General features: G+C 40.9%; 1 protein-coding gene across 1 annotated transcript in view; it reads right to left on the bottom strand.

The window, feature by feature from the left end:
- Positions 1-20,908, bottom strand: part of LOC146615373 (uncharacterized) — a 111,414-nt gene that overhangs the window by 88,832 nt on the left and 1,674 nt on the right. Inside the window, exons 3-9 of the mRNA XM_085375555.1 lie at positions 20,654-20,789; positions 19,643-20,181; positions 18,788-19,104; positions 18,486-18,667; positions 18,206-18,378; positions 18,023-18,106; positions 17,700-17,914 (exon numbers count right to left, since the gene is read on the bottom strand). Coding sequence (XP_085231681.1) covers positions 17,700-17,914; positions 18,023-18,106; positions 18,206-18,378; positions 18,486-18,667; positions 18,788-19,104; positions 19,643-20,181; positions 20,654-20,789 — 1,646 coding nt within the window. The remainder of the gene's footprint in view (positions 1-17,699; positions 17,915-18,022; positions 18,107-18,205; positions 18,379-18,485; positions 18,668-18,787; positions 19,105-19,642; positions 20,182-20,653; positions 20,790-20,908) is intronic.

Below are 20,908 nucleotides of genomic sequence, written 5' to 3'. Positions count from 1 at the left end.
AGCAAAAGCATAACAGTCAGTGTGGTTTTAAGAATCAGCTCTTTGTTTTTTATGGCACAAGGTAGGTTTAGGCTACGTCCACACGTACACGGGTATTTTTGAAAACGGAGATTTTCCGTTTTCGTTTTAAAAAATAACCCCGTCCACACGTAAAGGCAGAAATGAAGGAAAACACTGCTATGAACATGCCAAAGCAACAGGTGGCGATATATTCCTAACCATGCAGAAATGTTGGCCAATCAGAAGTCTAGAAGCCTCGGTGGGAAAAAGTAAACAAAGCTGGGGCATAGAAGCAGAACCGAGTCGTATGTGTGGAGGGACAGTAACTGTGTGTATATGTAAGCATTTAAACACTGCAGAGAGTACAATTAACAGTAACAGTATTGTAGAAATTCATTTCACCGAAACAATAACGTGGCGCACAGTGTGACGTCAAAAATGCGCACACCTTTGACGCTGCGTTTTCTCCATTTTTCTAGTCCACACGTAAATGCAAAAACTGAGTTTTCAAAAATATCCACCCTGGCTGGAGTTTTTAAAAATCTTCGTTTTCAGTGACCAAAAACGCCGTTTACGTGTGGACGAAAGGTGCAAACGCATAGAAAAATCTGCATTTTCAAAAATACCCGGGTACGTGTGGACATAGCCTTAATTTAAGCAGTAAGCAGTGATAACAACATTCTAATATATTAAAGCATCGACCAATATTTCCTTGTTATTATAAAGTTTCTGCCTCTAGTGAGTGTAAAAATGACTTGTGCAAAGCTGCTACTATTTTATTGGTGACAGGTCATCAGTGCATAGGATTTTACTATCTATTGCTATAGTCAAGCATCAAGAGCCTATTTAAGTCATTTACGATTGTTGCACTTGATTTGTTGGCCCTTGAGGTTACAGCCTGATCTGGACTAAAGTGATGGTCTGACGCCATGACTGCATGGCATTGCCATCAATGGAGTGCTTCTGCTGGGCTACCAAAACATGCTAAACATTCACTGCTTCCACCTTGTCTCAAATGACTATTTTCTGCTTATCGCCTTTGATTAGACAAAGCCAATAGTTTGATTATAATGTTATTTGCATGGCCAGTTTTAGCTATTTTCATTAGTAAACCACAGAGCGTTATTAGAAAAGAATCAACCGACCATTCAACACTGAAAATAATTGGTTGTTGGGTCCCTTTGCTGACCTGACACCTTCATCAGCGACTGCTAATTTCATTGTACGAGTATAGCAAATTAATGGGCCTATTTGAAGTGACAGGTGGTATATTGTTTGTGGCAGCCCAACATGTATGATAGAATTACTTGATCAAATCGACCGGGTACTAATCATTCTGAGCACATTCGAGATTAAAAGAAAAGAACAGTTTGTTCTGGATCCTCTGATGTATCTGTTCCGTTCCCAAATCAGCAAAGGATCAGACTGTGACGGCATTTGTGAGGAGGTGTCGCTTGTCTTTCTCTCACTACAATAGCTGGTGATTTTCTATTTCCTGGCCTTGTGGTGTGTTTGGGTGAGACACAGAACATTCCAGCACTCGATGTACCCAACAGCTCCAGTCTCATTTGGAGGGCTGTGTGCATGCCTCAGTGTCTTGTCATTTTATTTTTCACTGCGTCGATCAGTGCATCTTGCTCATCTCTCCTTCTGCAAGCATCTCTCTTTCACTTTCTCTTTAGATTGGCTTCAACCACACATTTACAAATAAACAGCCCTCCCAGGGTTCATCTCATTTGCCTGCAGCTGTTTTAAAATGATGTGACTCTGTGTTTATTAGAGGGACAGTTGTGTAACCTCATTAGTGCTGGCTTCTGCATGTGGGAAATGTGTCAGAGCCCAGCTGAGCACTGCCATTGGCTCGCAGGTCACACTCCCCTACCGTTCGGCCCCTCCCATTTCCTCCAAATAGGGAATGCTCAGACGCCTGGGTGTGGTCTCCATGGCAACCTTCACTTCAGGAGAGTAGCCTCATGTAAATATCCCCTTTTCCTCTCCTTTCTGTTTTGCTCTCTTGTCTTCTTGTACACCCTTTCCATCCTTTGTATGGCTTCTTTTCTTTTCTGCTATTATTCTAACACAAGATGTCATATTCTGTTTTTGTCCGCCTCATCTGTAAGAATGCAAATATAGCTTTTGGTGACTAAAATACAGCGTGTGGATACACGTGTGGATACAAAAGATAAGCATTTTCATTTCCTTTCACTGGCACTCTTTTACCTTTCAAAACCTTTTCTGTCAGGAGAACGACTGACTGCCTGGAGCCTGTTCCCAAATTTATATCCCTCCATCTGAATTCCACTGCCCATTTCTGGGTATGGGCAAGCTCATAAAACACACACAGACACACGCAAGGTGTTTAGAACACGAGGGCCACCCACTCTTTCAATCATATAGTATACACAGCCTCTGTAAATTTGCTTAAGTAAAGGTCATCAGTTATATCCTCTTTAGATGAATACACATACACATATACATACATATAAAAAAAAAATCCCCACTCGCCCCTGTGGGTGGTCAATCCTTCAAGCTCGGGTCCTCTACCAGAGGCCTGGGAGCTTGAGGGTCCTGCACAGTATCTTAGCTGTTCCTAGGACTGCGCTCTTCTGCACAGAGATCTCCGCTGTTGTTCCCGGGATCTGCTGGAGCCACTCGCCTAGCTTGGGAGTCACTGCACCTAGTGCTCCGATTACCACTGGGACCACTTCACCCTCCACATCTTCTCGAGCTCTTCTCGAAGCCCTTGGTATTTCTCGAGCTTCTCGTGTTCCTTCTTCCTGATGTTGCTGTCATTCGGAACCGCTACATCGATCACCACAGTCGTCTTCTTCTGTTTGTCTACCACCACTATGTCCGGTTGGTTAGCCACCACCATTTTGTCCGTCTGTATCTGGAAGTCCCACAAGATCTTAGCTTGGTCATTCTCCATCACCCTTGGGGGCATCTCCCATTTTGACCTCGGGACTTCCAGGTTATACTCGGCACAGATGTTCCTGTACACTATGCCGGCCACTTGGTTATGGCGTTCCATGTATGCCTTGCCTGCTAGCATCTTACACCCTGCTGTTATGTGCTGGATTGTCTCTGGAGCATCTTTACACAGCCTGCACCTGGGGTATTGCCTGGTGTCATAGACCCCAGCCTTAATGGATCTTGTGCTTAGTGCTTGTTCCTGTGCTGCCATGATTAGTGCTTCCGTGCTGTCTTTCAGTCCAGCTTTGTCCAGCCACTGGTAGGATTTCTGGATATCAGCCACCTCCTCTATCTGCCGGTGGTACATACAGTGCAGGGCCCTGTCCTTCCATGGTTGTTCCTCGCCTTCCTCCACTTTCTTGGGTTTCTGCTGCCTGAGGTATTCACTGAACACGCTGTCAGTTGGGGCCATCTTCATGATGTATTCGTGGATGTTCCTTCTCTCATCCTGGACTGTGGTGCTGACACTCACCAGTCCCCGGCCCCCTTCCTTCCGCTTAGCGTACAGCTTAAGGGTGCTGGACTTGGGGTGAAACCCTCCAAGCATGGTAAGGAGCTTTCTTGTCTTGATGTCAGTGGCTTCTATCTCCTCTTTTGGCCAGCCTATTACCCCAGCAGGGTACCTGATCACGGGCAGGGCGTACGTGTTGATAGCCCGGATCTTGTTCTTACCATTCAGCTGACTCCTCAGGACTTGCCTGACCCTCTGGAGGTATTTGGTGGTAGCAGCTTTCCTAGCGGCCTCTTCATGGTTCCCATTCGCCTGCGTGATCCCCAGGTACTTGTAACTGTCCTCTATGTCTGCAATGTTGCCTTCTGGTAGTTTGATCCCCTCCGTTCTGACTACCTTCCCTCTCTTTGTTACCATCCGACTACACTTCTCCAGCCTGAACGACATTCCGATGTCATTGCTGTATATCCTGGTGGTGTGGATCAGTGAATCGATGTCTCGTTCACTCTTGGCATACAGCTTGATGTCATCCAGGTGGCTGACAACTGCTCCATTCCGTAGTCGATATCCGTTGCCAGTCTTGTCAATTATCTCACTGAGGTATCGAACCGCAACACCAAAGTATCGAACCGAACTGTGAATTTTGTGTATTGTTGCACCCCTAATATATATATGTGTGTGTGTGTGTGTGTGTGTGTGTGTGTGTGTGTGTGTGTGTGTGTGTGTGTGTGTGTGTGTGTGTAGAGAGAGAGAGAGAGAGATGACTCATCTTGTAAATAATCTTTAGTAAAAAAAAAAAATATGGAGCATTGTTTATACTAAAGCATTGATTGGCTAAATCTCCTAAGAGCTGCAGTGGCCAATGATAAAGATATCCTTCAGGAATCACCATCATTCAGTTTATTTTTGCACGTCAGCCTTTCATTCTGCGTCATTTGTCCTGCAAAGCAGGTGAAATGTGTGAGTGGTTGTTGTTGTGTCTTATCAAGTGAGACATCAGACGGATTCTTGGAAAGCTCAGCCTACAGAACACCCGTTTCCTGGCTGCCGAGCGCTCATCATGTTGACCGTCCACTCCATGACTCACTCCTTCCAGCACTCACTTCTTTCTCTTCCTACTCATATCTCAAGAGCTTTGGTGCTTTGCCTGATTGCAAATCAGTAGTAACGGAAAACGTGTGAGATGAGTGATGGAGGTGCGCAGTGAAGTTAGGAGGGGTAGTGGGAGAGCCCTCTGTGTGTGTGTGTGTGTGTGTGTGTGTGTGTGTGTGTGTGTGTGTGTGTGTGTGTGTGTGTGTGTGAGAGAGAGACACCCAGAAAACCCCTGTAAAACGAGCTGTGGAATACTAAACATAGAGGGGAGCTCTTTTTACACATCAATTTCTCCCCCGTGTGTTGAAATCTTTTAATACATACTCTGAGCGAAGAGAAGTGCTAAAAATTGTTTAATCTGAAGGAAAGAGAGGAAGGAGGGATGATGCAGTTGCAAGGAAAGAGGAAAATAGGCAAAGGGGCGGAGAGGGGGAAAGCCTGCAGTGCAACACAGTCTGAATTATTCATCGACGTCTGATGGGTCGCCGCAGACGAAGCAACGGAGGGGAAGACAAAGGGGGAGGCAGAGAGAGAGAGGAGGAAAAGGGGAAGGGACGACAAGCAGGGAAGAAAAGAGGAAACATGGGGGGACGGAAGTGCAGACAGCTGGATGGAGGAGAGGAAGTAAAGGGGAATTAGGAGGAAGAATGAAGGAGGAAAAGAGAAGGAAAAGCAATAAAAAGAAAGGGAAATGAGAGATGGAGGGATGAAAGTAAAGAGCAGAAAAGAAGCAGAGAAGAAGGAAAGGAAGGAGGGATACAAGAAGGGAGGGAGATGAGAGACAGCCGGAAAGAGGGAGGGATAGCGCAGTAGTCTGAACTATGCGTTCCCGACACTTGAGTCACGTTTGCACTGTCTGCTTCCGTCACTAGACACACACACACACACACACACACACACCTAAAAACACATCTGGGTACAAGCTGTTTATGTTACAGAAATATAACACACATTTAAGATAAATGCATATGGGGTTACAGAGCATGACAGACCATGCAGAGTCCTACACTGCACATGACAAGCAGGCACCAGCGCCAAATAGCCTCACGCACGTCAAGTGTCTCCTTCAGCGGAAGACCCCACAGCTTAAAAAAAGGGGGAGATTCATCAAACGGTCTCAAAGACACACAAACACACTCACACAGACAGACAGAGAGTAAAGTATACACAGTGACACGCGCGCGCAGACAATGTGGGAGGATCTGATGTGCTGCCAACAGATGAAGAGGAAAAAAGGGAGACAGAGCAGGGGAGAGTGTGAGGAAAAGAGAGACAGGTCAAATGAAATAAATGGGGGGAGAACAGCAGGGATAAAAGAGATGGACACACACATGCACACAGATCATAAAATGTCAAAGAGCACACAGAAAGGAGAGCCTGACAATTATATCTGCACGCTTGAGGTAAGTAGCAATGACAGAGGTAGCTAAATTTTCTCAACTTTTCTCAATTTTGATGTAAATGCACCCAAAAACTCTGCGGCAGTACAGAGGAATTGTCCTCAGACTGACGAAATTTAGCAATCGTTTTAACATAGAGCAGCAGGAGGCTGCATACAGACAGTACATCAGCCCCAAACTGTGTGTGAAATAGAGAGAGAGAGGTGCACTGCATCCACAAATGCAGAGAGATCATTCAAGGGGAAGGAAACCGACTCACAGGGAAAAAAGTAGAGATGAGACAGAGGGAGAGAGTGAGAGAGAGAGATGGATGCGGATGGAAGGAGGGAGGCAGAACGTGTGAGAGGCAATGGGGTGGCGAAGGAGATAGACAGCACTGCAGCACTGTGAACTCTTTGTCCCTGTCGCATCTCACTCGCACACACAAACACACACACACACACACACACAAACAGAGTCGCAGACACACCAAAATAGGCATAGCATGCAGAGGGAATGTCATTTCAATGAAAAGTGCCAAGCCAGACAGCAAACTCCAGACACTGCAGAGACAGACACACCCTAACACACAGCTTCATACATGTCAAAGTTCACTCACAAATGGGATTCGCTTATGCATTTATAAATGTGACACTGCCATTTATTACTGCCATGTATGTTTCTTTGTTTCATCGGGGCACGCAGTTACCTTAACCTTTCCTCGCATTTTGCATGCTGTACTGCACAGGTTTACAACAGTGACTGCGCTCTGCAATTTCCATCATCTGAAGCTTGTTAGATGTGCAACTATGTTGGCCACTTTGCTACACTAGTTTCATATCAGTAAAGTTGAAACAACTGAATTGTTTTGAAAAGAGTCTGTTTCAGCCAAAAGTATCCACTAGAAGTGAGGGCAACGATCCAAATATCGATAGTCATATCGATGCCAGTGCTAGCATCGGTCTCTGTATCGGAATAAATAAATACAAATTTGGGGAAATGAAAAGAATATACCTCAAGCAGTATATTTTGATTTGATGATGAGTCATCTCATAAATCATGACACACTGCTCTCCATTCCACAAGTTGCTTTTTATGAGTTTAAAGTATTGGTATCAATATTGATATCACTAACACTGGCCCTCTATTTACATCATCGATACCACAATTTGCAGTTTCACACTTTGAAACTGCAATAGTTTTACTTAATATAGTCAATATTGTATGTAATAAAATATGAAAGCACTCATAAAAGCAGACCTTTTAGTGCTTCAGCTTAAACGTGTGCATCAAATGTTGGATATATATTGTATACATGTGCACTTACGGACTATCAGAATCGCTAAATGCAGGGTTATCTGAGGACAACAATAAGCAGAGAGAGAGGAAAACTGCAGTTCCTTTCATGTTCTTTGATTTCATTTCACCCCATGTTGAACAAAAAAGCCCGAGGTCAGGGTATGACAGAAAGTAGTAGTAGTACATTGGAAATAATTTGTTTTTATTACTGCTCTAAAAAGGCATACTTGAAGGGGGGAAAGTGCTGCATAAAGAAAAGAAATAAAATACATTTATTTGAAACTCTCACTCTTTCTTTTTGTTTACCTCTTCACCACTGAGCAATCAAAGGTATCCTTTGCCCCACAATGGTGCTGGAGCCTCTTAAAGCCTTAAAAATTACCTACAGTAATAACCCAAGTTAATTAGCACAAAGATCACTAATTATGGTCCCACATTTTTGTGTTTTTCAGCATGAATTATGGCACCACATTGATTTTGTACTCAGCTGAGTCGGTGAACCTTTAGACCTCCACCTTCTCCATGACCACAACATCTGAGTATTTTTTTCGAGGATACTGTGCATAAGAGCTTCTGGCTTTCGGGATCAAATGTGTTTATAGCTTAGAACTTCAGCAGATAAAATCCCCTCATCACTCAACCCTTCTCTTGGGATTGGATTGATTGGATCAGTGATTGGATTTACACTACATGGGCAAAAATACTGGACCACTTACACATAACATCCACAAGAGCTGCTCAGTGATGGAAACCCACACCATGAAGCTACTGGTGTACAGTATTGGTGCTGATGTTAATGCCAGAGGAAGTTTGAAACTCTGCAGGGCGATTGTGACACTAAGAACCTCAGCACATTGCAACTCCGTCCTTTGGCTTTGCACAGTCTCCCACTTCATGGGTGAGTTGCTGTGGAAAACCTGTTTTTTTTTTTTTTAAGTTCATATTTTGATACAAAAACATTATAATAATTGGAGAAATTCCAAAGATTTGAGTTTAGATTAAAACACTTCTGCAAGAATTTGTTTTCAGTAAACTTTTTCAGTTACCCAGAACCATTTGAGAAAGGTTACTATTAGCCTTAAGCCTTGTGTCAGGACTGTGTGTGTTTCTCTATGCGTGTATAACAATGTGTAATGACCCAGATTCTCTATAGGGACATGGTACAATGTATTTTTCAAAATGATGATTAAAACTTCAATGCTTCATATAGGAAGGGGAGCAGGGCTCTAGAGACAGAGAGTGAAACATGCATGTTAAAAGAAAAGATGAGAAATATTAAAGTATGATTGAAACAGAAAATTAACTAACTAATTTATATTCTGAATAAAGAGCAAAGAATAAGCTTTTCTTTCCTGAGGCTGACCTGAGGTCAGAAAGCCATAACAATGGCCAAAATCCAAACCCTTGACCTTTAGCCAATCATAGTTTGTGGTTTATTAAAAAAGGGGTTACTGTGGTATGTTTTAAGTCAGGACTTTGACCTTTTTTGTGTTTTAGTCCATTTTATAAGGTCAAGGCTAAGAGTTGTTTTTTCCCAAGCTAATTTTTTTACCGTTATTTTTACAGGGTTAAAATTTACTCTGTTAGTGTTGGTTCATGTGTTCAACAAGCTCTTAGTGTACATCTGGATGACTACAAGTTCCCCCGTGTGCAATGGGAGTATATTTCTTCAGTTACATATTCATAATGATATAGTCTAGATCAGGGGTCGGCAACCTTTCTGATGATATGTGCCATCTAAAACTTCCTCAGAAGTCAGTGTGCCATTTGATTGAATTAGCAATAAATTTTTCTAACGCTCTATATTAACAGTTACACACTATATTCTTTTTTGGTTTATAGAATTATATATAAACTTTAGAGAATTACATATGCTTGCAGATGTTGGCAGCTATCAGCGAATAGTTATCAGCTATTTTGAACCAAAAAAGACTTTTTATCCATAACAGCAAATGAACTGTACAACAGAAAATACAAATGCTATTTATGGTCTCCTCACAAGAATGATAAGAAAAATAAACTGGGCCAATATGGCATATTTGTTAATACAGAGACAAATATGTTAATGTGATCTCTGGTCTCCCACTCAGAGACACAGGTCTCCGAGTGTCCAGCATTCAGACCTGAGGACTCATGTGAGAGAAAATCTGCTCACACAGATATGTAGAGCCAAATACTGTCAATAAGGCCTCTGCAATGTTCTGAAGGCAGTTAACCTTTTCAGGTAGTGATGTCCAGCAGGTGAACATGCAGCTCCATGAACACGCACAGCTGTGGATTCCAGCTGCAAACTTTGACCCCCACACAGTCGAGCTTTTCAGTTCAATCAGCTGCATTTTGATGTCCTCTGTGTCCAACCAGTTAATGCGAAACAAATCCAGCTGCTCATTAAAGCTTTCTGGTTTGATCAGAAAAGAAAACATTGGTCAATACACCTGAAAGTCCCAAAAATGCATTGTGAATTCTGTCTCGAGTCTACGGATGTATTCGTGTATTTCCCTATTGCCGATGCTGTGCTGAGCGGACAGCTGCTGAAGCATTTGAAGTGTTGGAATGTGGAAAGCTAACAACGTCCCTCTAACCGGTAGGCTAAGTTATTTTTAGCCAATTACAAGCTGAATCTGGTAGTTGGGGTTGTTAGCTAAAATACTGTCATTAAGAAGCGGCACAACTAATGTGTCTATGCGAGCTGATTTGCGATGTGCACCGCTGGCCCGGCCATTTATTTTTTAATGCACCTGCTCAGATTAATTCACTGTGTCGGACTCCTGCCATCAGTTAACCCTTAGCGTGCCAGCTGTGGCACGCGTGCCCAGGGTTGCCGACCCCTGGTCTAGATGATTCTCTTGCACTGTATCATGTATCACGTGTAGGAGTAGCAGTTCTACTCTGAGCCCTTCTTAGAAGACTTTTCGCTCTACCTCTCCTGTCTCTGTCTCTATCCAGGCACCTTTCAGAGGAAGCTCATTTTCTTCACTTATATCCACAGTGTCGTTCTCTCAATCAGTACCCACAGTTTGTGACCATGGGTGAGCGTAGGTGCTGAATGTAGTTCAACCAGTAAACAGAAAGCGTCACTTTGAGGTTTTTCTCTCTCTTTACCACAGCAATGCATCATCTGCATCACTGCAAACACTCTACGCTCCCTTCACTCATGAGCAAGACACTGAGATACTTAAATTTCTCCAGTTGGGGAAGTCAGTTATAACTGATTTACAGTAGCCACTTCACTTTTTTCTAGTTGAGAACTATGGAGGTGGAGGTGCTAATTCCCATTCCAGTCGCCTCATGCTTCCCTGCAAACCACGCCAGTGCAAGGTGGAGGTTGAATCACTTGATGAAGCCAACAGTACCACACCATCTGCAAAATGCAGAAACAGCATCCTAAGACCACTGAACCTGATATCCTCCCCACCCAGAAATTATGTCCATAAAAGTAGTTGACAGAATTGGAGACAAAGGACAGTGCTCGCAGAGTCAAGCACACACCAGGAATTAGTCTGGCCTTTTGCTAGCAATGCCAACCAAGCACTTACTATGGTTTTACATCAACTGAAAAGCAAGTAACAATGAACCTAATACCCCATCCTCCTGAAGGACTCCCCAGAGGACATGCGAGGGATGTGATTGAAATCCTTCTCTAAGTCCAGAAAATGCATGTATTCTGGTTGGTCAAACCCCCACACACCCTTGAACATCCTCATGAGGATAAAGAGATAGTCTGGTGATCCATGACCAGGATGAAGCAATAAGATAGGATTCAGTCAGGCAATAGATGCAGTACTTTGAGGATCTTCTCAATACATATTTTATAGATGCGGCTGGGTGACTCACATGTCAGGTAGTTAAGAAAACTCCAGTGTCTGGGGTCCTGGAGTGGATAAAATTTGCCCCAAATCCATTAAGGCTCTGGTGGTTGTATGGCTGCCCCTTGGGAACAATGCATTTGGAGTGGCAAATTCAGATCGTTATTCCAGTTTCTGAGAGGGCAGATCAGAAAGTCTCTAGCGACTGTATACCAAAGTACTGGAGAGAAGAGTTTTCCCATTGGATGAATCACAGATTTAGGGGGAAAAAGCTGTTTTTATCTTTGTCCCTTCTTAAAACAATTAGTCAAAATTGCTCGTGTGCCAAAAATATTTGATAATCAGCTTTTTTACAGTGAAACATTACTCCAACTGCATCTTAGTTTTCAAGGACAAGTGAGAGAAATAGTCGCTACATCCATTTTGAAGATGCCTTAATATTAATTCCAATGTGGCCTCAGACATGCTACATTGTCTCATTAAGTAGCAGCAGTGCCCTGTACCAAACTACCAAAGCTAGAAATATCAGTGACGCTTTGCTCGTAAAGCGGTCATGAATAATCTCTCCTTTCAGTCTTACCTATTCATTGCTCTGTCTCTTTATTACTTTGCTCAGCTAAATCTACTCTTGTTGTAACAGCAAATGTGGAATAAAAGAATGACATGCACTTTATTTTATGTGTGTTTTTGTGAGACTGACCGAGCTCTCTCTCTCTCTCTCTTTCTCTCTCTCCACACACATATATATAGTTTATGGACATAATTTCTGGGTGGGGAGGATGTCAGGTTCAGTGGTCTTAGGATGCTGTTTCTGCGTTTTGCAGATGGTGTGGTTCTGTTGGCTTCATCAAGTGATTCAGCCTCCACCTTGCACTGGGGGTGGCAACACTTTCAATCATTTTGTGCACAACCTCTTTTGAAATAGAAGTGGTCAAAAAATAATGAGAAAAGCTCATCTGATAATTGCTTTTATGTTCTACATGTGCAAACATCAAATAGGTGATGGACTGCTCAGCCGACTTCACAGATACCTTTAACTTTGGTAGCGTCCATTAGCTCAGTGGCACGTGCCAGGTTTGATGTCTGTATAAACAGATCTTAACGTTCCAGATCTAAATTTGAGTCCTTTTCATACTGTGATCCATCCATATGGGCTAACACTGCAGCAGTCACAGTAGTGTGTGACTAAATCGTATTACGCTAGACATCTCCTATGGAGTGGGAATTTATAAGTGCTCTGATCAGTCACAACATGTCTGGTATTGTGAAGGTCCTTGTCGTCAAAGGAGCTTGCAAAGAAAAGCGTCTGGACTTCTTTAAGTTGCTTGAAGACGTTTCACCTCTCATCCGAGAAGCTTCTTCAGTTCTAAGGTCAAATGGTGGAGAGTCCCAGATATAAACCTAGTGGGAGTAACCCCCCACAGAGGGACAAAAGGACCCCCTGATGATCCTCTAATCGCCTGAGCCAAGGTGTGAAACTGGGTGTGGGTCCCAATCAGCCAGAGTTTCGGGTGTGTTCACTGTGAAACCTGGCCGCACCTTATCATGCGAATTCCTGAGGTCCTTGTCCTTGTCATGTCACCAAAACAGCTCTGGCATATTCGGGCACAGATATAGGTGCTATGAGGTGTTCTGGACCATCCTGCATTAGGAGTTTGAAAGCCATATCTCAATGCCTTGGATCCTTTATTGTGTTCCTCAAGCTGGGCCGTGTGGAGGGTATATTTCTGCCTAACAGCGGCATTGCTCCAAGGGTCATGTCAAAGTAACATGCACATGAATGGTTTCCCAGCAGAGCAGGGCGTTGTAAACAAATTATTGATGTTGTTTAATTCACCTATCAGTGTTTTAAATGTTGTGTGTGTGTATGTCATACATGCACTTGTTTAGCATACATGTATGGCATCCAGGCTCTATCTTTTACTTGCAACTTTGCATGTGTTTGCGCTGTGTGCAGGTGTAGCATGTTTTCATGTCCACTTTGTGCATCCATATGTGGCTCGAATGCACGTGGATAGGCTTCTCTTCAACATGTGTGTGGCTCAAGCCTATTACAGCAGATGACTCCTGCGGTGTGGCTGGCAGGCAGTGAGATATGAGTATCTGTCTCAGCTCTTCCTCCCACCGAGCAGACCAGGCGCAGTCTGTCACTTAGTGGCAGCGGATGATTCGCAACCACAGAGTGGAGAAGAAGGCCGTACATTAGCTGGTACATATAGGAGGACAGCTTCCATTTGTTTTCTGTCATATTCTTGAGTTATGTCTAAATTTGCTCTCAGTTTATTCTGGAAAAAGATTCCAATTAAGAAAGAAGGCAAAAGAAACATGTAGCAAAATGGAAATGGGTGTAAGAGGAAAAAAAGAAGGACAAAACGACTAATGTACCTGTAATAAGCAAAAAAAAAAAACCACAATAAGAGCTGTTGGAAAGCATGATGAATTATGTGAGTCATTTAGACTTTACATTTCAGAGAAATACCCTAAATGGTCTGGCTTAGTCAGAAGAGTGTTACCACTATACAGAATGAATAAGTACAGACCCAACAGGAAGTTAGCACATTAGCTTTACTGCTAATGTGCTAACTTCCTGTTGGCTTTGTATTTATTAAAACCTTCGTATAGGTGGAACTAGCTTTCTTCTGTCTCATCAAAAAGAGTAATAGTGATCAAGATGTTTCCCATAAAAACATCATAAATTATACTTGATATAAATGTAGACTCCTGCTCCGACTGCAGCTTGGAGACTTAACAACCGTTTTTAGTGTCTATAGTTTTCCATCACAAAGGCTCACATCAGCTAAGGAGCACTACCAGGACTTTATTATTAGGTTATTTTCAATTAACAAGGTTATACACTAGAATTTTCCAAGGTTTTGGTTTTGTTTTTTTTTCAGATTTCAGATTTTGCCATATGCATCTTCTTCCCTTTTTTGGAGGATTAAGCAGCTAAAATATCACCTATTTGAAAGTGTTGTAATAGGCGATAATATGAGGGGCCGTACAAGCCAAAATTCATACTTTGACTCTCACATACATATATTCTTCTTTCACACACATATATTTTCACTCTCACATACATATATTCTTCTTTCATGCACATATACTTTCACTCTCACATACATATATTCTTCTTTCATGCACATGTATTGTCACTCTCACATACATATATTCTTCTTTCACACACATATACTTTCACTCTCACATACATATATTCTTCTTTCACACACATATACTTTCACTCTCACATACATATATTCTTCTTTCATGCACATGTATTGTCACTCTCACATACATACATATATTTTCACTCTCACATACATATATTGTCATCTCGCACACCTTTATTCTTAATTCATATCCATGTATATTCACTCTCACATAAATCCATTAATCTTCCTTTCACACACATGTATTCTATTTTTCTTAATGCTACATATTTTTATGTTGACATATATTTATTCTCCTTTCAGGTGCAGCCCTTTCTAGTCATACATATATATACATACCCTTTACCTTTCAACACATATATATTTGTACTCCTATACTCATATACACATACAATCCCAGTGTTTATCCTTTACCCTTGCATACATACACTCTGACATTCACATCTGCATTTCCTAACACAGGAAGTTAATCCTTTAAGCAGGAAGTTATTCTTAAACCAGGAAATGTAATACACTTGGAGAACTTACTTGACATACCCAGACCTAAACCAGAAGAACCAAGCAATGAAGCTGTTCAAAGTTGTCCTGCTTTCTTTGCTAGTATTGCAGTTAATTTGTCGAGTAAGTAGTAATGAAAATGACATTAGAACTTTTTTAAATAATGTATTAGAATGTTTGGAACAAATTCAAAGAGAAGCTACAGATTCTTTTGTTCGTCAGAGGCTCCATAGAGAACTTGGTGATCACATTCAAACCTTATCTGGAATTTTGTCCATCTCAAGATTTGTTGACGATGCAAGAAATAGAGTAGCAGTGAATACATTACAGTCCTTAAATGGATGGCTAATTTTTTTACTGACTGCTTATGAAACCAGACAAGGAACTACATCTGAGAACAGACTTGTCTTGCTACCTCCACCTCTCATGACTTGCTCTCAAGGTCGACCGCGATACAGCATTTCAAGAGAGCAAATATCTCATTTAGTATCTCTTGGAATGAACTGGCAAAGCATTGCAACATGCTTAGGGGTTAGCTCCCGTACTCTGTACAGGCACAGAGAGGACCTTGGCATTGAGCCACTGACTTATGCAACATTATCCGATGAAAACCTGAACAGGGTTGTTAGGGAAATCCTTCAGTATACCACAAATGCAGGTGAACGATATGTGCATGGCAGCTTGAGATCACGTGGGTTACGAATCCAAAGGTGGCGTGTAAGACAAAGTCTACAAGAAATTGAGCCCTTTGGACGTTCCCTCAGAAGACGCAATGCAATACGTCGACGACTGTACAGTGTTCCTTTCCCCAATCAGTTATGGTGAGAAAATTCTAACAGAAAAACAGTCCTGATTCTAAGTCTATAGCGAAATGGATTATCTAAAGCAAAATAACTCATTGTTTTATTTACTCAAACGTGTGCATATCCTTGACCATGTCATAGTTTCCCCATACATAACTTCTACTTATTTCATTTTTCTATAGGCATATAGATGGAAACCACAAACTTGTGAGATGGAGGATGGTGTTCCATGGCTGTGTGGATGGTTTCAGTAGAACCATCATCTACCTTGCGTGTTTAGATAACAACAGGGCATCAAGTGTTTTGTCACTGTTCATGGTTGGTGTTCAGAACTTTGGAATGCCATCCAGCGTGAGATGTGATCATGGACTAGAAAACACTGGTGTTGCCCGTTTCATGCTTTACAGGCAAGGACTGAACAGGCATAGTGTTATCACTGGCAGGTCTGTGCATAATCAAAGAATTGAGCGATTATGGGCAGAATTAAATCGAGTGGTCTCATATCATTTTGTTAATCTTTTCAATTTTATGGAGGAGCATGGTGTATTAGATTCACTTAATGAGGTCCATTTATTTTGTCTTCATTATATATATTTGCCACGTATTCAAAGAGCTGCCACAGAATTTCAGAACCAGTGGAATAACCATGGACTTTCAACACAAGGAGGGCAAACCCCTCTTCAGCTGTGGCAAAGGGGCATTATCAACAATGCAGGAATACATAACCCAAATATGAATGGTATTTGTGAAAATGACTTTGGTATTGATGAATGCAGACCACTGCCAGAGCTGGAGACAAACAATAATGTCGTTGTTCCATCAATTAACATTTCCATCAGTGACACCATGATGGTTACACTTCAACAGACCTTTGATCCATTTGAAGATGATGGCAATAACGGTATAGATTTATTTTGCAACCTTGTTCGTTTTCTTGAGAGACAATCCTAAAATATCAACAAGGCCTCTGGAGAAATTTCATTTACTGTAATTGTGGTTGTGCAGCTTAAAAAGAATACAGTGCCAAGACTGTTGTTAGTTCAGTATTATTAGAAGTTTAGTCACAGCTTTAAATTTCAAGAATGCTACTATCAACCTTTACATGCATGTTTACGGTTTGTATACAATTTTAAAGAATTTATGAGTTGTATTATGTGAGTGTGTTGAGATTTTACAACCATGTTTTGTTTTAAAACACCTTGTTAAAAGAAAAAATTAATTTGTGCAACCACATTTTATTGAGGTTTTTGGTCATCACAATCACCAGATGTATTGTCTTGGAACAAGATGACTCAAACTGATAACATTAACATTAATACAGTCATACAGTCAATACATCAAACATGGATCACTGATCAAATAGAATAGAAGTGTCAGATAAACAATATTGAAGAACACCAGAGAATAAAAGCAACAAACAAGTACAAACCTAGAAAACAAAAATAATCACAATGCACATAAATTAATGCAATGAAAAAATTATTATTGAATTATGTTAGTATATATAACTATTGTATACTTGTAGAATGGTACCCTGACAAGCAAAAAGACTTGAAGCAAATGAACATTTGTTAAAAGGTCAATGCAAAAACAGAGCCTCCAATCACAAAATAGGTGGGTGACATATGAAATATGGCAACATAAAGTAAATTCAGCTTGGTCTCAAGCGTGTTAATTGGTGTTTTAGGTGGAACATTTTGAACATTTGTTTGATTTCTGGGAAAGAAAATGCAATGATATTCAAAACACCCCCCCCCCTCTCTTAGAATTACTTAATGGTTGACACTCATTAATTTAACTGAGTGCAAAACTCAGATTAGCATACTAACCTGACCAGGAATTAAGCTATTCCAAAACCATGTGTATTACCTAATGCAAAGTCCATATTCTCCTGAAAGTCTTTGTAAGAGGTATGAAGTGGTAACTTTAAACAATTGATGCACGTGTTTGCAATGGGTAGTTTAGACATGGTTTGTGCATCTGGCTCTTGGTGAAGAAATTCAATGGACGGTTGTGGAGAGAAGCCAATTGGTGGAACAGTGTTGGCTCCAGTGGCGAAGGCAAGAATTGTCCCCAGCTTCTGTGTTCCGTCTTGATCTAAAGGAAAAGCAATACTGTCAAAAATGGCATTAAAGACAAAAAACACAGCAAGCATTTCTACTTTTAACTGATTCAATGAAAAGATGCACTGCATTATAAATTGAACACAATGCTTAAAACGCTAAATTTACCTTCTGCATCTGTTAGGTAGTCTCTCCAGAAACTAATGACAACTGCTTCAGCCTGCCTTTTATTGCTCCCAGCTGGAGAAAGGCGGATGGTAAAGAGGCTGTCAAGAAGGTCAGCTGTAAGCACTGAAGGTGACCAGCATAGAAGGGTGCGAAAACTCTCTGGGTGATCTTGGATTTTGTCCAGCACCTCAAGTGTCCGTAGTCCATCCTGAAATCTAAATGATAATCAGAATTACCTTTAAAATCACAAATCACATCAAAAATGAATGGATCCAAGAAGTATAATCTAAAACATATGAATTTATATATACAATAATTTTTACTTCAGATTATTCACATCATCAAAAGTGTATATCCCAAATCTGCATTTTTCATGTGATGCTGTCACCTTTGGAGGCATGGTGTACCTACACATAAAGAAATGTCACACAAAATTCCCAGAATACAAGGCAATCAGCATGGGTTTGAGTTACTTATTGGACAACAATAAATACATACATACATACCTTTCAAATGGACCACGGACTCTGTGTATTACTTGGAACATGATAATGTCATGTATAAGCAGATCCTTGTCTTCCAGCCTCCGTAGCGGCCTCAGGCAGCCAGCATTGGCTAAGTATTCCTGAAGTGGCTCAGTTGCTACTATCAGATCTTCAAAGGATTTACACTCTTTAACCTTCAAATAAAAAAATAAAAAATTAATGGGCCCCAATTAATACATGGAGTAGAACGAAATGCACACAATACTAAAACATTATCCAACAACTGACAAATCAGTTTTACCCTTTTAATTTTTTCACGCAGGTCACTATCGGCAACATCTTCTAAAACTGGTTTAGCCAAATCTGGGCCATCAACAAGGCAAGAGAAGAGTGTTGGGGACAGAAAGCCTGCTGGTGGACCACCATGTACAAGGCTTACTGCAATGGCTCTGCCTGCAATGAAGTACCTGTCCTCCCTCATGGCTAGAAATAATGAAAAACATTACATGTCAATAGATGCATGAAAGCGCTTGACAAGAACTTTATAAAAATGATTTTTTTATTGCATTACTCCAGGGATATCAGCCTAAAATCAATACATACCAGCACTATCAAGCGCCAAGTTCATTTTACCTTCTTCACCCTCAAACATTGGAGACAGGGGCAAAGCTTCGATCAGAAGTCTTAGAAATTCTCTTCTTGGTCCACCCAAGTCAACAGCCTCTTCAGGTACTCCCATATCGTCAGAAAACCTGACAGAAATTGTGTGGCATGGATCATATGTCGCTCGTTTAAAACCTCTAATTGCTCCATCCAGGACTGTTGATCTATTAATGTTGAACTTGCATTTCTTCTGTTGGTTTACTTTTGCAGAAAGTTCCTCCAAAATATCTTTTGCTGATACCAAACAACTTGAAGTCCTGTAGGATTAGAAAAAAGAAAAGAAAAAAAAAGAAAAAAATATTGAAAAGAACATCAGTAAAAACATTCACATACAAGGGCTACAAGGACATACAAAGTTTTGTCAAAATCAGAATCAGCATACTTTATTAATCACCAAAGGAAATTATCATAATCATAAGCAAAATGTACAAAGGAGTATATTGCTCAGTGGCTTTTTATATTGTTTATATGTTTTGGAGAACTAGAAAGCACTAGAGCAAAGAAAAATAGTTTCAATGCACAATAAGTAAATTTCATTTCATTGTCAGATAGGCTGTTAAAAATTCGCTGCCTATTTCAAATAAAATAAAATTTGCCAGCATTACAGCATTATCATTTGACTCTGTAGACATTATTCAAAAAACTGTTTTGTTAACAGCAAATATAAATATCATATATGCATATAAATATCTGAGGATGGATTACACTCCTTCACAACACTGGTTACAGTATTGGATTGCAACAAATATGGTGTGTTTAATTGGCTACTGTAAAACATTTGTATTTGAAACTAACCTTTCGCTCTGCAGGCTTGCTAGTATAGCCTGGTTAAGTTCCTCATCATCAGAAGACATGTCAGATAGTGGAGTCATGATTGAAAGGTAGTTATCGTAGTTTACAGATTGACTGTGTGTTGATGTAGAGGGTAATGCTGAACAATGATTCTCTGGATTCCTGGTCTGGTAGGGTGAGCTTGAGGTATTTCGGCACGTCAGGACCAGAACTGGATCACTTAAAGATACAGATGATGAGGTAGAAGGCTGACTAGTGGAAGGGTAGATTTCCAATGAAGACACTGGTAACTGGCTGAAGGAAATGTTTGTTGAAGCGCTGCTGTACTTGTGTGAGATACTACTTTCATGGGTCAAGGCAGGAGTTTCCGTTAATAATGTTCCATTACAAACTGATGAGGCAGGAGATTGCGTCGGAGCAGAGATTGGTTGGAAGGCAGCTGTTGAACTGGCAAAACTGTCTGAAGATGATGAGCGCAGCTGCCTTGATGAAACAGGGTTTTCTTCACAGTTTTCCTCACTGCTGTAGCTTGTAATATCATCCTTAGAAATAAAATAATAATTATAATAATTCACATATATTGAATTTGAACATTAAATACCATATATCCAACCTCTTCTGCTTATTCTTATCAGAGGTGGGGTGGTTGGAGCCTATCCCAGCTACCATAGGGTGAGAAATTTCAAGAGTTAATAGATCTTTCTCACAATTACTTTTACATACTAGGCAGACAAAATTGTAACACATCTCCTGAACAGCAGTAGTCTTACGTTCTATAATTCACAAACAGTCCAACAGAGCAGCTGTAAATTTAGTCAATACCAGAGCTTAGGATTAACATTTTAAAAAAGGAACATTAACTTGGTACTATTCTATCCAACTACAAAAGGTGAAAGGCAAGTTTAAAAAGAACAGACATGAGAAAGTTCAAAGGTTGTTTATGCACCAATTTCTGGTCTTCATATTATTACTGTACAGTGCTATGTAGATTCATTCAAAAGTCAAATAACGTACCAAAATTGGTTTTGATGGTCTGACGTATAGGGCTTTCGATTTATAAATTTTATGTATGAGATTTGCATCCAGCTCCTGTCCTGCTCGCAGTTTGGGCGCAATCAGTCTGTTGCCACAAGCCATCAGAAACTCCAGGCTGGAAAACAGTTACAGTAAGTTGTAAAATGTTTAAAATCCAAAACAGCAAAAATGTTCCAATAACTTTTTTAGAGCTAATCTTGTTTTCCTCTTTGAATCAGACTGAAACCAGTAGTA

Source organism: Diplotaxodon limnothrissa, linkage group LG17 (assembly GCF_057381915.1).
Source record: "Diplotaxodon limnothrissa isolate DT_005_m linkage group LG17, D_limnothrissa_male_GT1.1, whole genome shotgun sequence".
NCBI lineage: Eukaryota > Metazoa > Chordata > Actinopteri > Cichliformes > Cichlidae > Diplotaxodon > Diplotaxodon limnothrissa.
Note: the sequence above shows the minus strand (reverse complement) of the source record. Positions and strands in the feature narration are given on the sequence as shown.